The 16,391-nt window shown below is 42.4% G+C and overlaps 1 protein-coding gene across 7 annotated transcripts in view; it reads right to left on the bottom strand.

The window, feature by feature from the left end:
- EBF4 (EBF transcription factor 4) overlaps positions 1 to 16,391 on the bottom strand; it is a 58,723-nt gene that overhangs the window by 32,300 nt on the left and 10,032 nt on the right. For all 7 annotated transcript variants that reach the window (XR_015555629.1, XM_087445502.1, XM_087445505.1 and 4 more), the window contains exons 3-7: positions 15,029 to 15,185; positions 14,739 to 14,802; positions 14,507 to 14,562; positions 12,798 to 12,871; positions 11,671 to 11,739 (exon numbers count right to left, since the gene is read on the bottom strand). Coding sequence is in view for 6 of the 7 variants with exons in the window: in XM_087445502.1 (XP_087301628.1) it covers positions 11,671 to 11,739; positions 12,798 to 12,871; positions 14,507 to 14,562; positions 14,739 to 14,802; positions 15,029 to 15,185 (420 nt within the window). In the remaining variant the exon portion in view is untranslated. The remainder of the gene's footprint in view (positions 1 to 11,670; positions 11,740 to 12,797; positions 12,872 to 14,506; positions 14,563 to 14,738; positions 14,803 to 15,028; positions 15,186 to 16,391) is intronic.

The following is a 16,391-nucleotide window of genomic DNA, read 5'->3' as shown; positions in this document are numbered from 1 at the left end:
TGGCATGGATGTTAGCTCAGGGCCGATCTTCCTCACAAAAAAAAAGAAAGCTGGAATGGCTATATTATTATCAAAGTAGATGTCATGGATTCATGATAGAGGAGTCAATTAAACAAAAGGACATAATAATCCTAAAATTTATGCACCTGATAACAGTTTTTAAAATTATATGAAGCAAAACTGATAGAACCTCAGGGGGAAATATACAAACCCAACATAATAGTTGGTGATTTTAATACCCTTCTCTCAATAACAGAATAAATAGGCAGAGAATCAGCCAGGTTATACTAGAGTCAACCAATACTATCAACTAACCTGTTTGATATTAATTGAATACTCCATCCAACAACAACAGAATACACACTCTTCCCAAGTGCACACAAAACATTTACCAAGGTAGGCTATATTCTGGGCCATAAAACAAGTCTCAATAAATTCAAAAGGATTCAAGTCATACAAAGCATATGTTCTCTGCAACTGAATTAAATTATAAAGCCAAAATGGAAAAGTCCTAGAAGAATCCCCAAATTTTTAGAAACTAAATAACACATGGGAAGAAAACTCAAAAGGGAAATTAGGAAGATTTTTTTCTTTTTTTTGAGGAAGATTAGCCCTGAACTAACATCCATTGCCAATCCTCCTCTTTTTTGCTTAGGAAGATTGACCCTGGGCTAACATCTGTGCCCATCTTCCTCCACTTTATATGGGATGCTGCCACAGCATGGCTTCATAAGCAGTGTGTCGGTCCGAGCCCGGGATCTGAACCTGTGAACCCTGGGCTGACAAAGCGGAGCTCACAAACTTAACTGCTATGCCACTGGGCCGGCCCCGAAAGTATTTTTAACTGGATGGAAATAAAAATATAACATATCAGAATTCGTAGTATGCCCCTAAAGCAGTACTTAGGGAGGAATATACAGCACTAAAAGTCTATTTTAGACAGAAAAAAAGATCTTGAATCAATGACCTTAACTTCCACTCTAGGAAATCAGAAAAAGGAGAGGAAATTAAACCCAAAGTAAGCAGAAGAAAAGAACTAATAAATATCAAATAGGAAACAGATAAACAATGGAGAAAATCAATGAAACCAAAAGCTGGTTCTTTTAGATGATCAATAAAATGGATAAACCTGTAGCCCGACTGATCAGGAAAAAAAAGAGACAAGACACAATTTCCCAAAATCAGAAATGAGAGTGGTGATATCACTACAGATTCTAGAGATAGTAAATGGATAGGGAATATTATGAACAATTTAATGCCAACAAAGTCAACAACTTATGAGAAATGGACAAATTCCTTGAAAGACACAAATTATCAAAGCTTATTCCAGAAGTAGATAACCTATTCTATTAGAGATGTTAAAATTATAGTTAAAATACTTGCCACAAGGAAAACTCCAGGCCCACCCAGATGGCTTCATTGGTTAATTCTACCAAACACTTAAGGAAGAAGTAATACCAATTCTACACAAACTCTTCCCAAAAATTGAAGAGGAGGAAATACCTCCCAACTCATTCTGTGGCCTCATAGAATCAGCATACCTCATATCAAAACCAGAAAAAGAAATCACAAGAAAACTATAGACAAATATTCATCATGAACATAGATGCAAAAATTCTAAACAAAATTTTATTAAATTGAACCCAATAGTATATTAAAAAGATAATACATGATGACCAAGTGAGGTTTATCTGGGAAATGTAGGGTTGGTTTAACATTGGAAAACCAATTTATGTAATGTATAATATTAAACCAAAAAAGAAAACAAAAAATGATCATCTCAATAGATGCAGAAAAAGCATTTGACAAAATCTAACATCTACTCCTGATAAAAGCTCTCAGTAACTAAAAATAGTAGGAACTTCCTCAACCTGATAAAAGGCATCTATGAAAAACCTATAGCTACAGACATACATATATACATACATACATACATAATGGTGAAAGATTAAGTATTTTCCACTTACGATCAGGAGGAAGACAGACATCCATTCTCACCACTACTATTCAACATTGTGCTGGAAAGTCTAGCAGTACAATCAGGCAAGAAAAAGAAGTAAAACACATCCAGATTGGAAAGGAATACATAAAATGTCTTTATTTGCAGATGACATGATTGTCTATAAGGAAAATCCAATGGATTCTTTAAAAAGCTACTAGAACTAATAAGTGAGTTTAAGGAGGCTACAAGATCCATATACAAAAACCTTTCATATTTATATACAGAAACAAACAATTGGAAATTAAAATTTAAAATAGCCTCAAAACAATGAAACACTAAGGGATAAATTTGAACAAAGGATGTGAAAGATCTGAAGTCTAAAAACTACAAAATATTGGTGAGAGAGATTAAGAAAATTGAAATAAATGGAGATATATACCTTGTTCATGGGTTGGAAGACTCAATATTGTTAAGATATCAATTTTCCCAATTGATCTATAGATTCAAAGTAATCCCAATCAGACCTCAATGGGCTTTTTTTGTAGAAATTGACAAGCTGATCCCCAAATTCATATGGAAATGCAAAGAACAAAGTTGCAATGAAGAAACAAAGTTGGAGGATTTCAAGAATTCTTATAAAGCAACAGTAATCAAAACAGTGTGGTATTGGCATAAACCTAGACTAATGGATCAACGGAAGAGAATAGTGAGTCCAGAAATAACCCCATACATATATAAACAACAGATTTTTTTTTACCAAGGAGCAAAGGCAATGCAATGGAGAAAGGCTAGCTTAAGAAATGGTGCTGGAACAAATGAATATTGCAAAACAAAACAAAACAAAGCACCTTGAATTCATACCCCTCATCATCTACAAAAATTAACTCAAAATGGATTGTAAACCTAAAACTACAAAATTTATAGAAGGGAAACTTTTCCATGACCTTGAGTTAGGCAAAGATTTTAAAGCTATGACACCAAAAGCACAATACTCAAAAGAAAAAATTTATAAATTGGACTTTATGAAAATTAAAAACTTGTGCGCTTCAAAAAATACTGTTAAAGAGAATGAAAAGACAAGCCACTGACTGGGAAAAATTTTTTGCAAAATATATATCTGACTTTTATCCACAGTATGTATATAAAGAACTCCCACAATCCAGAAAAAAAGAAGGGTGCTGGTGGGAGATTTGAACAGACACTTCACCAAAGAAAATATATAGATGGCAAATAAGCCCCTGAAAAGATGTTCAACATCATTAGTCATTAGGGACATGCAAATTAAAACCACATTGAGATACCCCCTACACACCTCTTAGAATGACTAATATTAAAAAGACCATTCTCATGCTAATGGGAATGTAAAACGGTACAACCACTTTGGAAAACAGGCAATTACTTATGAAGTTAAACATACACTTACCATATGATACAACCATTTCACTCCTAGGTATTTTATCCAAGAGAAATGAAAGCATTTGTACATACAAGGACTTGCACATAAATGTTTATAAAGCTTTATTTGTAATAGCCAAAAACTGGAAACAACCTAAACGTCTATCCAGCGATGAAGGCACAAACACATTTTGCTATATTCATACAATGGAATTCTACTCAGCAATAAAAAGAAATGAACTATAAATACACACAACATGGATGAAACTCAAAAAAATAATTATGCTGAGCAAAAGAAACTAGACAAAAAAAGCACATACTGTATAATTCCATTTATATAAAACTCTAGAAAATGCAAACAAATCTATAATGACAGAATGCAGATCAGGGGTCACCTGAAGATGGAGGTAAGGGGAGAGAGGGAGAGATTCCTAGAGGTCATGAAGAAACTTTTGCGGATGAAGGATATGTTCAGTATCTCAATTGTGGTGATCATTTTATCAGTGTATACATATGTCAAAACTTTTCAAATTGTATACTTTATGCACATTTTATTGTATATCAATTATACTTCATAAAGTTAATTAAAAAATAAAGAACAGGGAAACACACTTCTAAATAGCCCATGTATTAAAGAGAAATCATGAGAGAAATTTAACAACCTTTGGAACTGAATGATAATGAAAATATGAGATATGGAAATGTGAGATACTGGAAAAGTAGTATTTTAAGGAAATGTCATAGCCTTAAATGATTATACTAGTAAAGAAGAAGGCCAAGAATTAATGAGCTAAGCATCCAACTTAAGAAATTAGAAAAAAACAACAAAATAAACCCAATGAAAGAAGGGAGATAACAAAGATAAATGCAGAATGAATGTAATGCAAAACAAACACACACTAGGAAAAGATTGATAAAGCTAAAAGCTAGTTTTTAGAAAAGACTAATAAAAGCGACAAATTGCTGTCAAACTTATCAAGGAGAAAGATATGATACAAACAATTAATATCAGGAATGGAAAAAGTTCACGGCTAAAGATACAGCAGAGATCAAAAAGATAAGAGAACATTACGAACAACTTTATGGAAACAAATTTGAAAACTTAGGTACAATGTACAAATTCCTTAAAAAATATAACTCACCAAAACAGAGTAAAAAATAAATAGAAGGCCTAAATAGTTCTATGACCATTAAAAAAATTGAATCAATGGTTTAAAAATGTTCTCCTCCTCATTCCCCAAAAACTCAAGGCAAATTATAACAAATTTTCAAGGAACAAAGCATTCCAAACTCATACAAACTCATTCAGCAAATAGTAAAAGAAAAAACATGCCCCACCTAATTATTTGAGGCTGGTATATCACTGATTGTCAAAATCATACCAGGACATTATAAGAAAAGAAAATTACAAGTCAATTATGGTTGAACATAAAGGTAAAAACCCTAAACATATTATTAACAGAGCAAATCCTGCAGCATATAAAGAAGATAGTAAATCATCAAGTTAGGTTTATACCAGAAGTAATTCAGTATTAGAGAATCCATTAATGAAATCCAGTACATTAATAGTTTAAAGGAGAAAAACCGAATGGTCAACTTGATGCTTGTAGAGAAAGGCAACACGTGAAATTCAACATCCATTCATGATTTAAAAAAAACAAAAACCTAAAAACTCTCACCAAACTTTTTTAACTCAATGAAGTATAGCTACCAAATAGCTACAGTTAACAATGGTTTTAATGGAAGCATTTTCTCTAAAATCAAAAACAAGACAAGAATGCCCATTACCACTGCTTATATTCAAGGCTGTACTTGAAGTTCTAGTCAGTGCAATAAAGCAAGAAAAGAAATACATAAGGATTGGATAGGAAAAAAACAAAAGTCATTATTTGCATAAGATGCCTGTCTATATACTAAAAAACAAAACAAAACAAATCTAAAGACAAAGATCCGCATGTAAATATCAACTGCATTTCTCTATACTATCAACAAAGAGAAAACATAACAAAAGATATAATTTACAATAGCAACAAAATATAAATTGTACCTAGAAATAAGCTACCCATACCATATATCAGAATGGCTCATTTCCTGACCTCTTCAAGTCTTTCCTCAAACTTCACCTTCTCAATTTGGCCTACTGTGACTGCTCCATTTAAAACTGCACTTCCCCCAACTTCAAATTCCTGATCAGTTTTATTTTTCTCTATTTTTTCCACTTATCACCTTCTAACATACTTGCAATTATTTTTTATTGCCCATCTCCCCTGTGTCTTCTCCCACCATGAGTACAGATATTTTTGTCTGCTTTGTTTACTCTGGTATTTCTAGAGCCTAGAACAGTGCCTGGTACATAGTAGATGTTCAATAAATATGAATGAATGAATGAAAATGGTAAGTGTATGTGGCCTTTATTGAGAAAATTATAAAACTTTATTGAAAGGCATTAAAGAAGATCTATATAAATGGAGAGATACACCATATTCACGGATAGGAAGACTCAGTAGCATAAAGATGTAAATTCTCCTCCAAATTGACATACAAGTTAATTGTAATATTAATCAAAGTCCCCAAAGATATGTGTGTCTGTGTGAGTTGGTGTGGCACTTTATAAGTGAATTCTAAAATTTATATGGAAACACAAAAGGCCAAAAAGGCTAATACTCCCCTGAAGAACAAGAGAAGGTGGGAGACTTGCCCTATATACTTGTCTATATTGTTATTATAAAGCTATAGTGATCAAAACAATGTGATATTAGCACAAGAATTAACAATAGATCAAAGGAATAAAAGTAAAGATTCCAGAAACAGACCCACAAATAGAAGGAAACTTGATTTAGGACATAGATGGTATTGCAGCTCAGTGGGAAAGGATGAACATTTTAATAAATGATACTGAAATAATTAGTGATATATAAGTAAAAATAATTACATTGATTACTTAATTCACACAATGCCCCCAAATTAGTTTCACATGGATTACAAACCTAAATGTAAACGGGAAAAACTATGAAACCTTTAGAAGAAAATATAGGAGAATATCTTTATGAGTTGGCATAGGGAAAGATTTCTTAAATAAAATAAAGAGTAAAAACCATGAGGAAAATATTATAAATTCAACTACATTGAGATACTTGAAATATACTTCCCTGACAAAGGATCAGTATCTAGGATCTACAAGAACCATTAAAATCAATATGAAAAAACCCAAACAACCCAAAGAAAAATGGGGAAAAGACTTTAGCATCTACTGAACAAAGGTAATGCAAAAACCAATAAACAGATAAAAAAAATGTTTAACTTCATTAGTAACCAGGAAAATGCAAATTAAGTCCACCAGAAAATTCCCTGTACACCCACTAGACTGGCACACATTAACAAATTTGACATAGTAAGGGTTGGTGAGGATGTGCAGCAACAGGAACTCAATCAGTGTGGGTGGGGGTGTTCCTCAGCACAACTACCTTGGGAAACAGTTTGACAATGACTCGTAAAGTTGACCATGACCATACCCTATGACCTGGCAATTTCAGTCCCAGGTTTATATCCTAAGCAAACTCTTGTACCTATTCAAATTAGGAGAGACAAACAAGAATGTTCACAGCAGCTTTGCTTATCACAGCAAAAATGCAATACAACAAGCTACAGCTAAATACAGCAACATAGAAAAATCTTAGAGATGTAACACAGAATTGAAACAGAACATTTCAGAAGACTACTACTATGTGATATCATTTTTATAGAGTTAAACACGAGCACAATTAAACAACATATTGTTTAAGATTATACAATCTGTAGTAAATTATTTTTTAAAGAGAAAGGTCATGATAAACACACAGTTCAATTTACTTACTACCTTAGGAGAGGGGTAGGCGGTGGTATGAGACCAGGAAGGAACATAGAGGTGGCTTCAGTGGAATTTTAAGTTTGTTGGTAGGTTCACAGGAGTACATTGATTATTATGCTTCATTATTTCTATTTCGTTATATTTTTCTTTTGTATGTATCATATCGGACATATAATGAAATTTTGTTCTAATGGATCAAATATTTAAATGTAAACAGTGAAACCATAAAAGCACTAGAAGAAACCTCAGGATAAATATTTAAAAATAATCTTGGCATGAGAAAGGCCTTTCTAAATATGATAAAAATCCAGAGTACTTAAAAGATGGAGGAATCGGGCAAGTTTCACCATAAGAAAAGTTAAAAGACAACAACCAACTAGGAAAAAATATGTACAACTCATGACAAATGGCTAATTTCCCTAATACATATATAGTCCTACAAATTAATAACAAAAGCCAATTCTTTATAGAAAAATAAGCAAAAGATATGAACAGACACTTCACAGAAAAGGAAATACAAATAGACTTTAAATTCATGAAAGTGTGCTCAACCTCAGCGTAAGAGAAATGTAATTCACTGTGATATCACAGTTCATTTATACGATGGAGAAAGATGGAAAAAAAAACCTATAGCAACCACTGCTTGTCGCAGTCATTTCTCAACCCTGAGATCACTTGCCTTTACTCCTTGAAGATTTCACTCCTGGATCACTATATGTGCTCTTTAACATTGGTCCTGTCATAATTCTTGGTGATTTCAATACCAATATAGATGGATGATTCTTCCAACACATTCTCCTCATCCATTCCCTGAGCATCTCTCCTCCACTGACCTTGTCTCCACCCTCCCTTGGCCACACATTACCAATAAATTCCTGAATAATCCTATCTACAAGCAACCCACTCTCTAACCACCTTCTAACCTCCAGCTCAACTCCCTTCTAGTCCCTTTGGCCCCATCAGAATCTATGTTTCATTCATCCTGCCTTCTCTTCACTCTCCCACACTCCTCTCCTTACCTGGCTTAAACCCCTTGTTCCATTTTTGTAACTCCCCTTGCATACTATTTTCACTCTCCTGCCTTCTCATGTTTCATTGTACTCACCTGGCAAATCCCTAACTCTGGTAATATGCCACCACTCACCTGTTCTGCACCTGCATTTGTGCAGCTCTGCATGGCTGGAGAAAGTTCTCACTTGAAATCTATGACCACAAACCCCAGATGGGCCCTTAGTGCTGCCTGGCAATCACACGAGCTTCCCATGGTCATTCACTCTCCGGGACAACTACTTCATGCCCTACTGTCTCCCTCTCCATCCTCATCCTCAACTGTTGACTTGCTTCCTAATTCACTGGGAAAACAAAGCAATCAGAAGAGAATGTCTGCAAGCTCCCACGCTGGAGACACCCATTTACCCACGTCTGTGCTCAGGTTCTCTGTCTTCCCTGCTGTTTCCATGGCTAAGTGTCTATGCTCCCAGCTAAAATCAGTCCTGTGCACAAGATCCTGTATCCTTTGCTGACTAAAGGACATGGCTTTAGCAATTCTCCCTTCTATCTCTTGCATCATCATTTTTGCAGTTCTGACTAGTTTTTCTCATCAGCACGTGAACAGCTATCTTTTTTTCTTGGCCTTACACCGTGCTCCAGCAACCACCGCATTTCTTTGACCTCTTTTCGAGCAAAATTCAAGAGTCTCTCTAGTCGTTTTTCTAATCTCTCTCCTGTTCTCTCTCAGACCTACTCCTATCAGACTTCTGCCCCTCTACTCCACTGAACTAGCTCTTGTTGAGGTCACCGATGTCCCCCACATTGCTAAATCTAATGGTCAATTCTTAGTCTTCTTATCATATCCATGAGCAGCATTTGATGCAGTTGACTATTGCCTCCTTTGGGAAATATTTTCTTATCTAGGCCTCCAGGACACCTCACTCCCCTGATTTCCCTCTTACTTCATTGTCTGCTCCTTCTCATTCACCTCTGCTGGTCCCACATCTCCATGACCTCTAAATACTGCACACCCCAGGATTCAGTTCTTGAACCTCTTCTATTTTCTATCAACACTCATTCCCTCGATGATTTCATTCATTCAGATTTATATCTGCAGCCTGGACCTTTCACTTGAGATCCATACTCAAGTTTTCAGCTGCTTTTTCAACATCCCCACTTGGATGTTTAGTAAGCATCTTAAATATAATACGCCCAAAACCAAACTCACAATCTCCCTCCTCCCAAAGCTGCTCCTCCCCCTTCTCAGTGAACAGCAACTCCATCGTTCTAAGTTGCTCAGGCCAGAAACCTTGGCGATGTCTTTGACGTCTCTCTCTGTCACTTTGTTTCTCCTTCCATAACAAATCCTGTCAGTTCTTCCTATGAAGTGTATCTAGAATCCAACCACTTCTTACAATCTCCTCTCTAACATCCCTGTCTCAGCCTCCATCATCTCTCACTTAGATAATTGTCATGGCTTCCTTACTCATCTCCCTGCTTCTACCCTTGCCTCCTACACAGGACCTAGAGCGATCTTGCTAAAATATAGCATCATTCTTCTCAAAACCCCCAAGTGGTTTCCATGTCATTCAGAATAAAAGCCCAAGTCCTTACAATGGCCCACAAGCATGGCTTACATGCAGCCTACAAGGCCCTGCATGATCTTGCCTTCCTCCTGCCTCACCTGTTAGTTCTCTGATGTCATCTCCCCTTCTATCCCCCTTACTCCAATCACCTGGGCCTTCTTGCTGTTCCTTAAGCACACCAGGTACATGACTGCCAAGAACATTCTTCTCCCAAATTCATGCATGGCTCACTCCCTTACTTCCTTCAGGTCTTGGCTCAAATGTTATCAGTGAGGTCTTCCTTAAATACTCTACATTGCAACACCCCTTCCTGGGCACTCTCTGATCTTCCCTGATGGCTCTTTTTATCCTTAGCCCTTACCACCATCTAACATGCCACACATTTTATTCATTCAGTTACTTTATGTCTCTCTCCTCTACTAGATTGTAAGCCCATAAACACAAGGTGTTTTGTCTATTTTGGTCACTGGTTAATCCACAGCATATAGAAGAGGCCCTGGCACACAGAAGATATTAAAAAATTATTTGTTGAATGAATAAACAACATACTTAATTGGCCACAGTGTGGGGAACAGGCATTCCTAAAATTGTTGCTACGAATGTTAATTGGTATAATCTCTACAAGGGTAAATTGGCAATAACTATCAAAATTACAAATGCACATATCTTTTGACCCACTAATTCTATGTCTAGTAATACCTTTCATATGAATTCACACGTGTGCAAAATAACGCACGGACAAAGCAATTCACTGCAGCGTATTTTATCCCTGAAAAAGAGTAAAACCGCTCAAATGTCCAGCAATAGAGACTGTTTAAAGAAATTACAGTCCGTCCATACAATGGAATATTTTGCAGTAGCAAAAAACAATAAGGAGTCTTCCTGTGTCCTCATATAAGCTCCCAGATAGGTATTTTTTAGAGAAAAGGAAAGGTGCTGAAAAGTACATTTAGTATGCCAACATTTTAATAAAAATAAAGGGAAAGGTGCAAAAAGAATATATATCTGTATTTTCTCGTCTATGCACAGGCTGTCTCAGGACAGTCAAGAGACTATTAACAATGGCTGCTTATTTGGAGGGCAATGGATGGGTCAGAGGCAGAGGTGGTCAACTTTGCTGTAAACCCTTTTAAACTTCTTGAATTTCTGCACCTTGTGAATGTTTTATCTATTAAAAGGAGAATAAGGCAGGGTTTATGTTCCAATACGGAATGATCTCTAAGATATACTGTTACAAATAAAAATAAAGGGAAGGTACAAAAAAGTGTGTACAGTATGCTATACAGGGGTGGGGGCAGGCTTCCTTTTCATTATTTACTCTCTGGTATCTTTTGAATTGTGTACCTTATATATGCATTTCCTATGCAAAAAGAAATAAAAGAACTTAAAAAAATCATGGTGGGAGAATGCATTTTCACCTGCATCACCTTGACAATCCTTTGACTGAAATCTGCCAAGTATTTCCCCAGTTTTCACACGAAGGAAACAGACGTTCAGAGAAGTCCAGTCGAACAGAGCAGAGGTGGACCCGAGACCAGAACCCCGCGTTCCCCGCCACGCCCCGCCAGCCCTCCATCCTCCGCAGCCTCTCTCTGGGCGCCGGCGCACTTCCTACTCCGACAACTCCCCTCTACCCGCCCCATTCCCCTGCCCTTCCCGGCCCCTTCTGTCGGCGAACACAGCTCCTAAGCCCAGCCCCCGACAGTCTGCCCCGAGGGGCTTCACTCAGGGGGCCCTGGCTGGCGGCTCCCTGGTGTCTGACAGATTCTCTCTCTGCTCAGAGCGACCAACATGGGGGTGGGGGGCGGGATGGGCTGCTCCGTTCCTCCCTGGAGCCACCACCAGCGCTCTGGGACTGAACCCAGCCGCCCTGGCCTTGCAGCTCCCAGGCCCGCTGCCGCAGCCCGTACCTGTCAATAATGACTGGGTCTGAGGGCGTCTCGTTCCGGTTGCCACAGCTCTTCCGGTCACAGCACCGGCTGGAAGATAAGGAGGGAGGGACGGAGGAAGGGAGTGACGGAGAGGGAGACTACAGCGTGTGTGTGTGTGTGTGTGTGTGTGTGTGTGTGTGTGTGTGTGGTGAGGATGCTGATGTCCTGTCTGGGGAGAAAGGCAGTGGGGTCCTTTGCAGGGACCTGGAGAGCCTTATCCCCCAACCTTATCCCCCAGGGCTGGTGGGGATAAGGTTGGCCAGGAATCCCTTGTCCCAAAGGCATGCTGCTCCTGGAGGATCCAGGAAGGGGCAGGTACTGGCCACTTACAGGGTCTCTCCCTCTCTCTGTACAGCTCAATTGGGTAAGCAGGCAGCTCATGAATTATCACAAAGTGAACCCACTCATGTAACCGGCACCCAGACCAAGAAATACCACATAACCAGCACCCGAGAAGCCCCCTTGTGCCCCCTCCTTGTCACTACCTTTCCCAAAGGTAGGAACTGTCCCAACCAGATGTTTGAACACTATTCTCTTTTCAATGCACGAGGAACTACCTCCGAGGACCCTGTCTGTCTGGCATCTCCTGGGGAGACCTTGCCTAGAAATGCCAAGCTCTCAGGTAATGGGGAAAGGGAGCCAAGAGCTGTCTTCCCCAGACTCCACCTCATCCCACTCCACCCCTCCTCATCCCGCGCCGCCCCACCTAGGGAGCTGGCCTGAGGTTCACTAGCAGGCAGCAAAGTTTTCTCCCTCCTGCTTCAGAGCCACTCCAGGAGGCCCAGGCCCTGCCCCCACCTCCCCAGCCAGCCCTCCCCGGGGCTTTATTAGTTAGGCTTCCCAGTAGCAGCAGGAGGCCTCTAACAGAAACACTTGGAGAAGCCACATAAACAGGCCAGGCTAATGGGGCCTCAAGGACCCTCTCCTCAGCCAGCACTGTGCCCAGGGGCCACCCTCCTCCCTGCTTGCCTCCCCCACCAGGCTTCCCCAGGGAGCAGCAGGGAGGGGGATGGGGTGGCAGCACAAGGAGGCAGGGCCTGGTGGGAGAGAGTCCTTGGCAACCTCTTGGCCAAGGGACAAGGTGCAAGTGACCCAGCCCTTCTCACCTGCACATGATCTCGTGGGTGAGCAGCACTCGGCACATTTCGGGGTTCTTGTCCTGCCCCTCATAAATGATAGCCTGGGGGAGGGGGAAATTCACAGCTCAGGGGAAGGAGGCTCCTCTCAAGCCCAAGGGTAAGGGGAGAGATGGTCCTGCCCCCAGGGAAGATCATGCCCTCCAACTTGCTTTGGGAGGCCCAGGAGTGCAAAGCAGGAGCTGGGAGACTGGCTCCCCAAACCACGACCACTCCCAGGGTGGGCAAGAGTGGCATGAGGTCTACAGATTCTGTTTGTCCACAGCCAGTTCTACTTGGGGCCAGGGAGGTGCCCAAGACCACAAGGACCAAGGCCAGGCTGCCGGTGGGGTAGGCACACTCCTATCTCCACTGTTCCCATGCCCCTAGTGGACCTCTGCCTCCTGCTCACAAGCATGGTCCCTCTAGGCTATCACTACCAGCTAATCAGCTTCTCTCCCCATCTCTACCGCCTCCCCAGCCCAGGCCAGCTTCTCCCCCTTGGATTGTTGGATCAGCCTCCCCACCAGTCCCCCAGCCTCCACTCTCTGCCCTGAAGCAAGGAGTGAGCTACCTAAACTGCAAATCTGGCTTCCCACTTGATAACCCCCTGGCTGGCCTCTCAGCCATCCCTCATTGGTGGGGTCCCTCTCTCTCTGGACTTCCTCCCACCCCTTCCACACTTGTCCCCAACACAATCCCACTTTGCCACTGCCTGGTCTGCATTCCACACTGCGGTGACCACAGGCTTTCTAGAAACAACCCATTTCTTCCTCTGTCCTAGGATGGGGTAGAGGCTGCCAGAAGACCCTGCCTGGGTGGGAAAGCCCAAGTCTCCACCTTGCATTCCAGGCCACTGATGGGCACATTTGAGACTCAGCTCCCTCCTTACCAGCAAGTACAACTTCTCTGAAAAGCCCTGAGGCTCATGGCCCTTCCTCCGCAGGATCCATTAGGGCTTATTCAGGTTTCAGTCTCCCTGAGCTCCTTATGCTGGCCTCTGAGCCTCCTTCCTGTGATCTTCCACTTCAGCAAGGTGCTGAGTGTCTGCAGTAGAAGCTCCTGGGGGCCCACCTAGACCCCTTTACTGGACCAGTGCACCTATCCCCCCAGCTGTGGTTAGCGTTGGCTGCTAAGGGCTTTCTCTTGAGAATTGCTTTCAACAGATAGGAGCTGCCACCCCTAAAAATGTCTGGAAAGTCACACTCTCCCCTTGGGAGTGGTCTCCAGCCACTGACTGACTGATACAGGGTATGAATCTTGGCCTCCTTGCCTCAAGGGGACAACTCTGATACCATTCCTTCTCTAGAGCTCCCTGTGGATCAGGCTGAGGCTAGGCTCCAGCTGAGACCCCATTCTTGCTGAGCATCCCCTGCCCTGTCCCGTTTCCCTCCCTCCCCCCTTCTCCTGAGAACCCCTTCCCTGTCACCCCAATAAACCTCATACACCTGAATCCCCATCTAGGCTGGGCTTCTAGGGAAAGTGACCTAAGACAGGCCTTTTTACAAATATTGTCTTTTTCTAGACCAGAGGTCAAGGGCCACACATCCCTAGGTGGGTGAGAACTGGGGGAGCTGGACCAGTAGAGATGACGGCACTGGGGAGACAAGGGCAGGGATGTGGAGGCTCGCTCAGACCATGGGGGAGATGGGTCTGAGAGGAGGGTAGGACAGGCCTGAGCATGCCCTGGGCTGGCTCACCTGCTTGGACATGGAGTCAATGAGCCGCACGTAGAGGTCCTGCTCCGTCCGAAGACCTAAGGGTGGGAAGGTGGAGAGGGGCTTGCTGTATGGGGAGCACCTGTGGCCTCTGATGACTGGACCATGCTTCACACCCTCCCCACCTGCAGCCAGGGGCCTCCTCAGCCCTGAGAGTGGGGCATTATGTGTTGCATGGTGCTGTGGTACCCAGTGGGCAGTGGGCTTCACTCACCATTATTATACACCAAGCGGAGGCGGTAATGGATCCCGTTGTTCGTCTTTTCAGCCCCAGGCTCCTGCAGGGACAAGATGGGGAGGATGCTCAATAATGCCAGGGATCCTCTAGCCACCCCCACCCAACCCTCTTCCCTGACCTCACCCTCCTCCCACCCTTCCATCCATTCCCCTCCCCCCTTCTGTACTCCTCCATCTATCCATTCATCTGCCCCAGTGGAAGGGGGGTCTCTGAAGCCCTCCTGCCCCACCCCATGCTCCATCCCAGTGAGCCCATAAGCCTCTCACTCGGTCCTTTTCCACAAAGTCGATGAAGGCTGTGCGCTCCACCTCCACGGGCTGCCCCTGCCGGTCGTACATGGCCAGCACAAAGTGGAAGAAGTTGGATTTCCTGAGGTTGGAGGGGGGCTGCTTCTCAAAATGTGCTCGTGCCAGGCCCACGCCACTGTGGGAAGGAAAGGAGCTGGAAATTACCAGATATGCCCTCCAGAGAGAAAGACCCCATTGCCTCTGACCAGGTCAGTGGGCTGGTCAGGACTTGGCTCTGACATAGCAAGAGTTTGGACAAGAAATCAAATTAGATGGGCCCATTCCACCCTTGCCAGGGCCATCTCAGTTCCAGACAGAGGCCTCTCAGGACCAAGGTCACCCCAGCCTGCTCCCTTGGGAACAAGTGGCACAGCAGGTGGCAACAGAGGCATCCCTGCCAGACTCCCTCCCAGGCTTTTCCCTGGGCCCCACATTTCAAAAGGCTGATGTCCAAACCCAAATGTACAAACAGCCCGTCTTACTGACCAGATGCTCCTGTGACTGCCCTTTAGGGATCTAGGGGCAGCTGGGAGGCTCTGGAACAAATATCTCATTGTACCCCAGCTCATGGTTGTGTATGTGACCCTGCGGCGTTGCCTGGGAGATGATGATGTCCATCAAACTTTCAGACACATCAAACTGGCTCAGAGCCATTAGTCTGCCCAGACTGGACCCTGGGCCAGGGCTGAAGGCAGGGGATGCCCTCCCAAGGTGTAGAGGGACCTGCCTCCACACTTTGGGAAAGACAGCCACTGGCTCTCTTGGGCAGGAGGACCTTCTGGTCTGGCCTTGCCCAGGGCTTTCTCCTGGCTTAGCAGGAATGATTCCCAGAAGCAAGGCCAGGGCAAGAGCAGGGGGAGGAGAAGAACCAAGGTCATATTCACCGAATCTTTCCTGAGCCCCAGTGACGTACCAAGCACTGGACACATGGCACCAAGTGGGGCCAGAGTCAAATGCCTGGAAGGGGAGGGGAGACGCACACAGGGAGCTGTAACACAAGACAAAGTGGTGGGGGCCCCCAAAAGATATTACTATAGAAAAAGCTGTAGAAGCAAAGGAAGAAATGAATTCTTTCTGTGAGAGATGAGGGGAAGACTTGATGGAGATGGTGGCTTTTTCCCTGGTCCTTGAGGAATGAATAGGAGTTCAATGAGTGCAGTAGGCAAAGGGCAGAAGAAACAGCATAAGAAATGGCCATAGGTGTGAGGGTCAGTGTCACAGATTTCAAAAAGTGAAGTGAGGAGAGAAAAGGTTGTATGGGAAGTGCCAGACTATGCAGGGACATAAAAACCAGAGTTTAGACTTTCTTCCCTGGGCAAAGGTCTTCCAAAGTGTATTCCTT

This window comes from Ceratotherium simum, chromosome 21, assembly GCF_057802395.1.
Source record: "Ceratotherium simum simum isolate JZ-2026a chromosome 21, ASM5780239v1, whole genome shotgun sequence".
NCBI classification, from domain to species: domain Eukaryota; kingdom Metazoa; phylum Chordata; class Mammalia; order Perissodactyla; family Rhinocerotidae; genus Ceratotherium; species Ceratotherium simum.
This window is presented reverse-complemented; position numbering and strand designations above follow the sequence as displayed.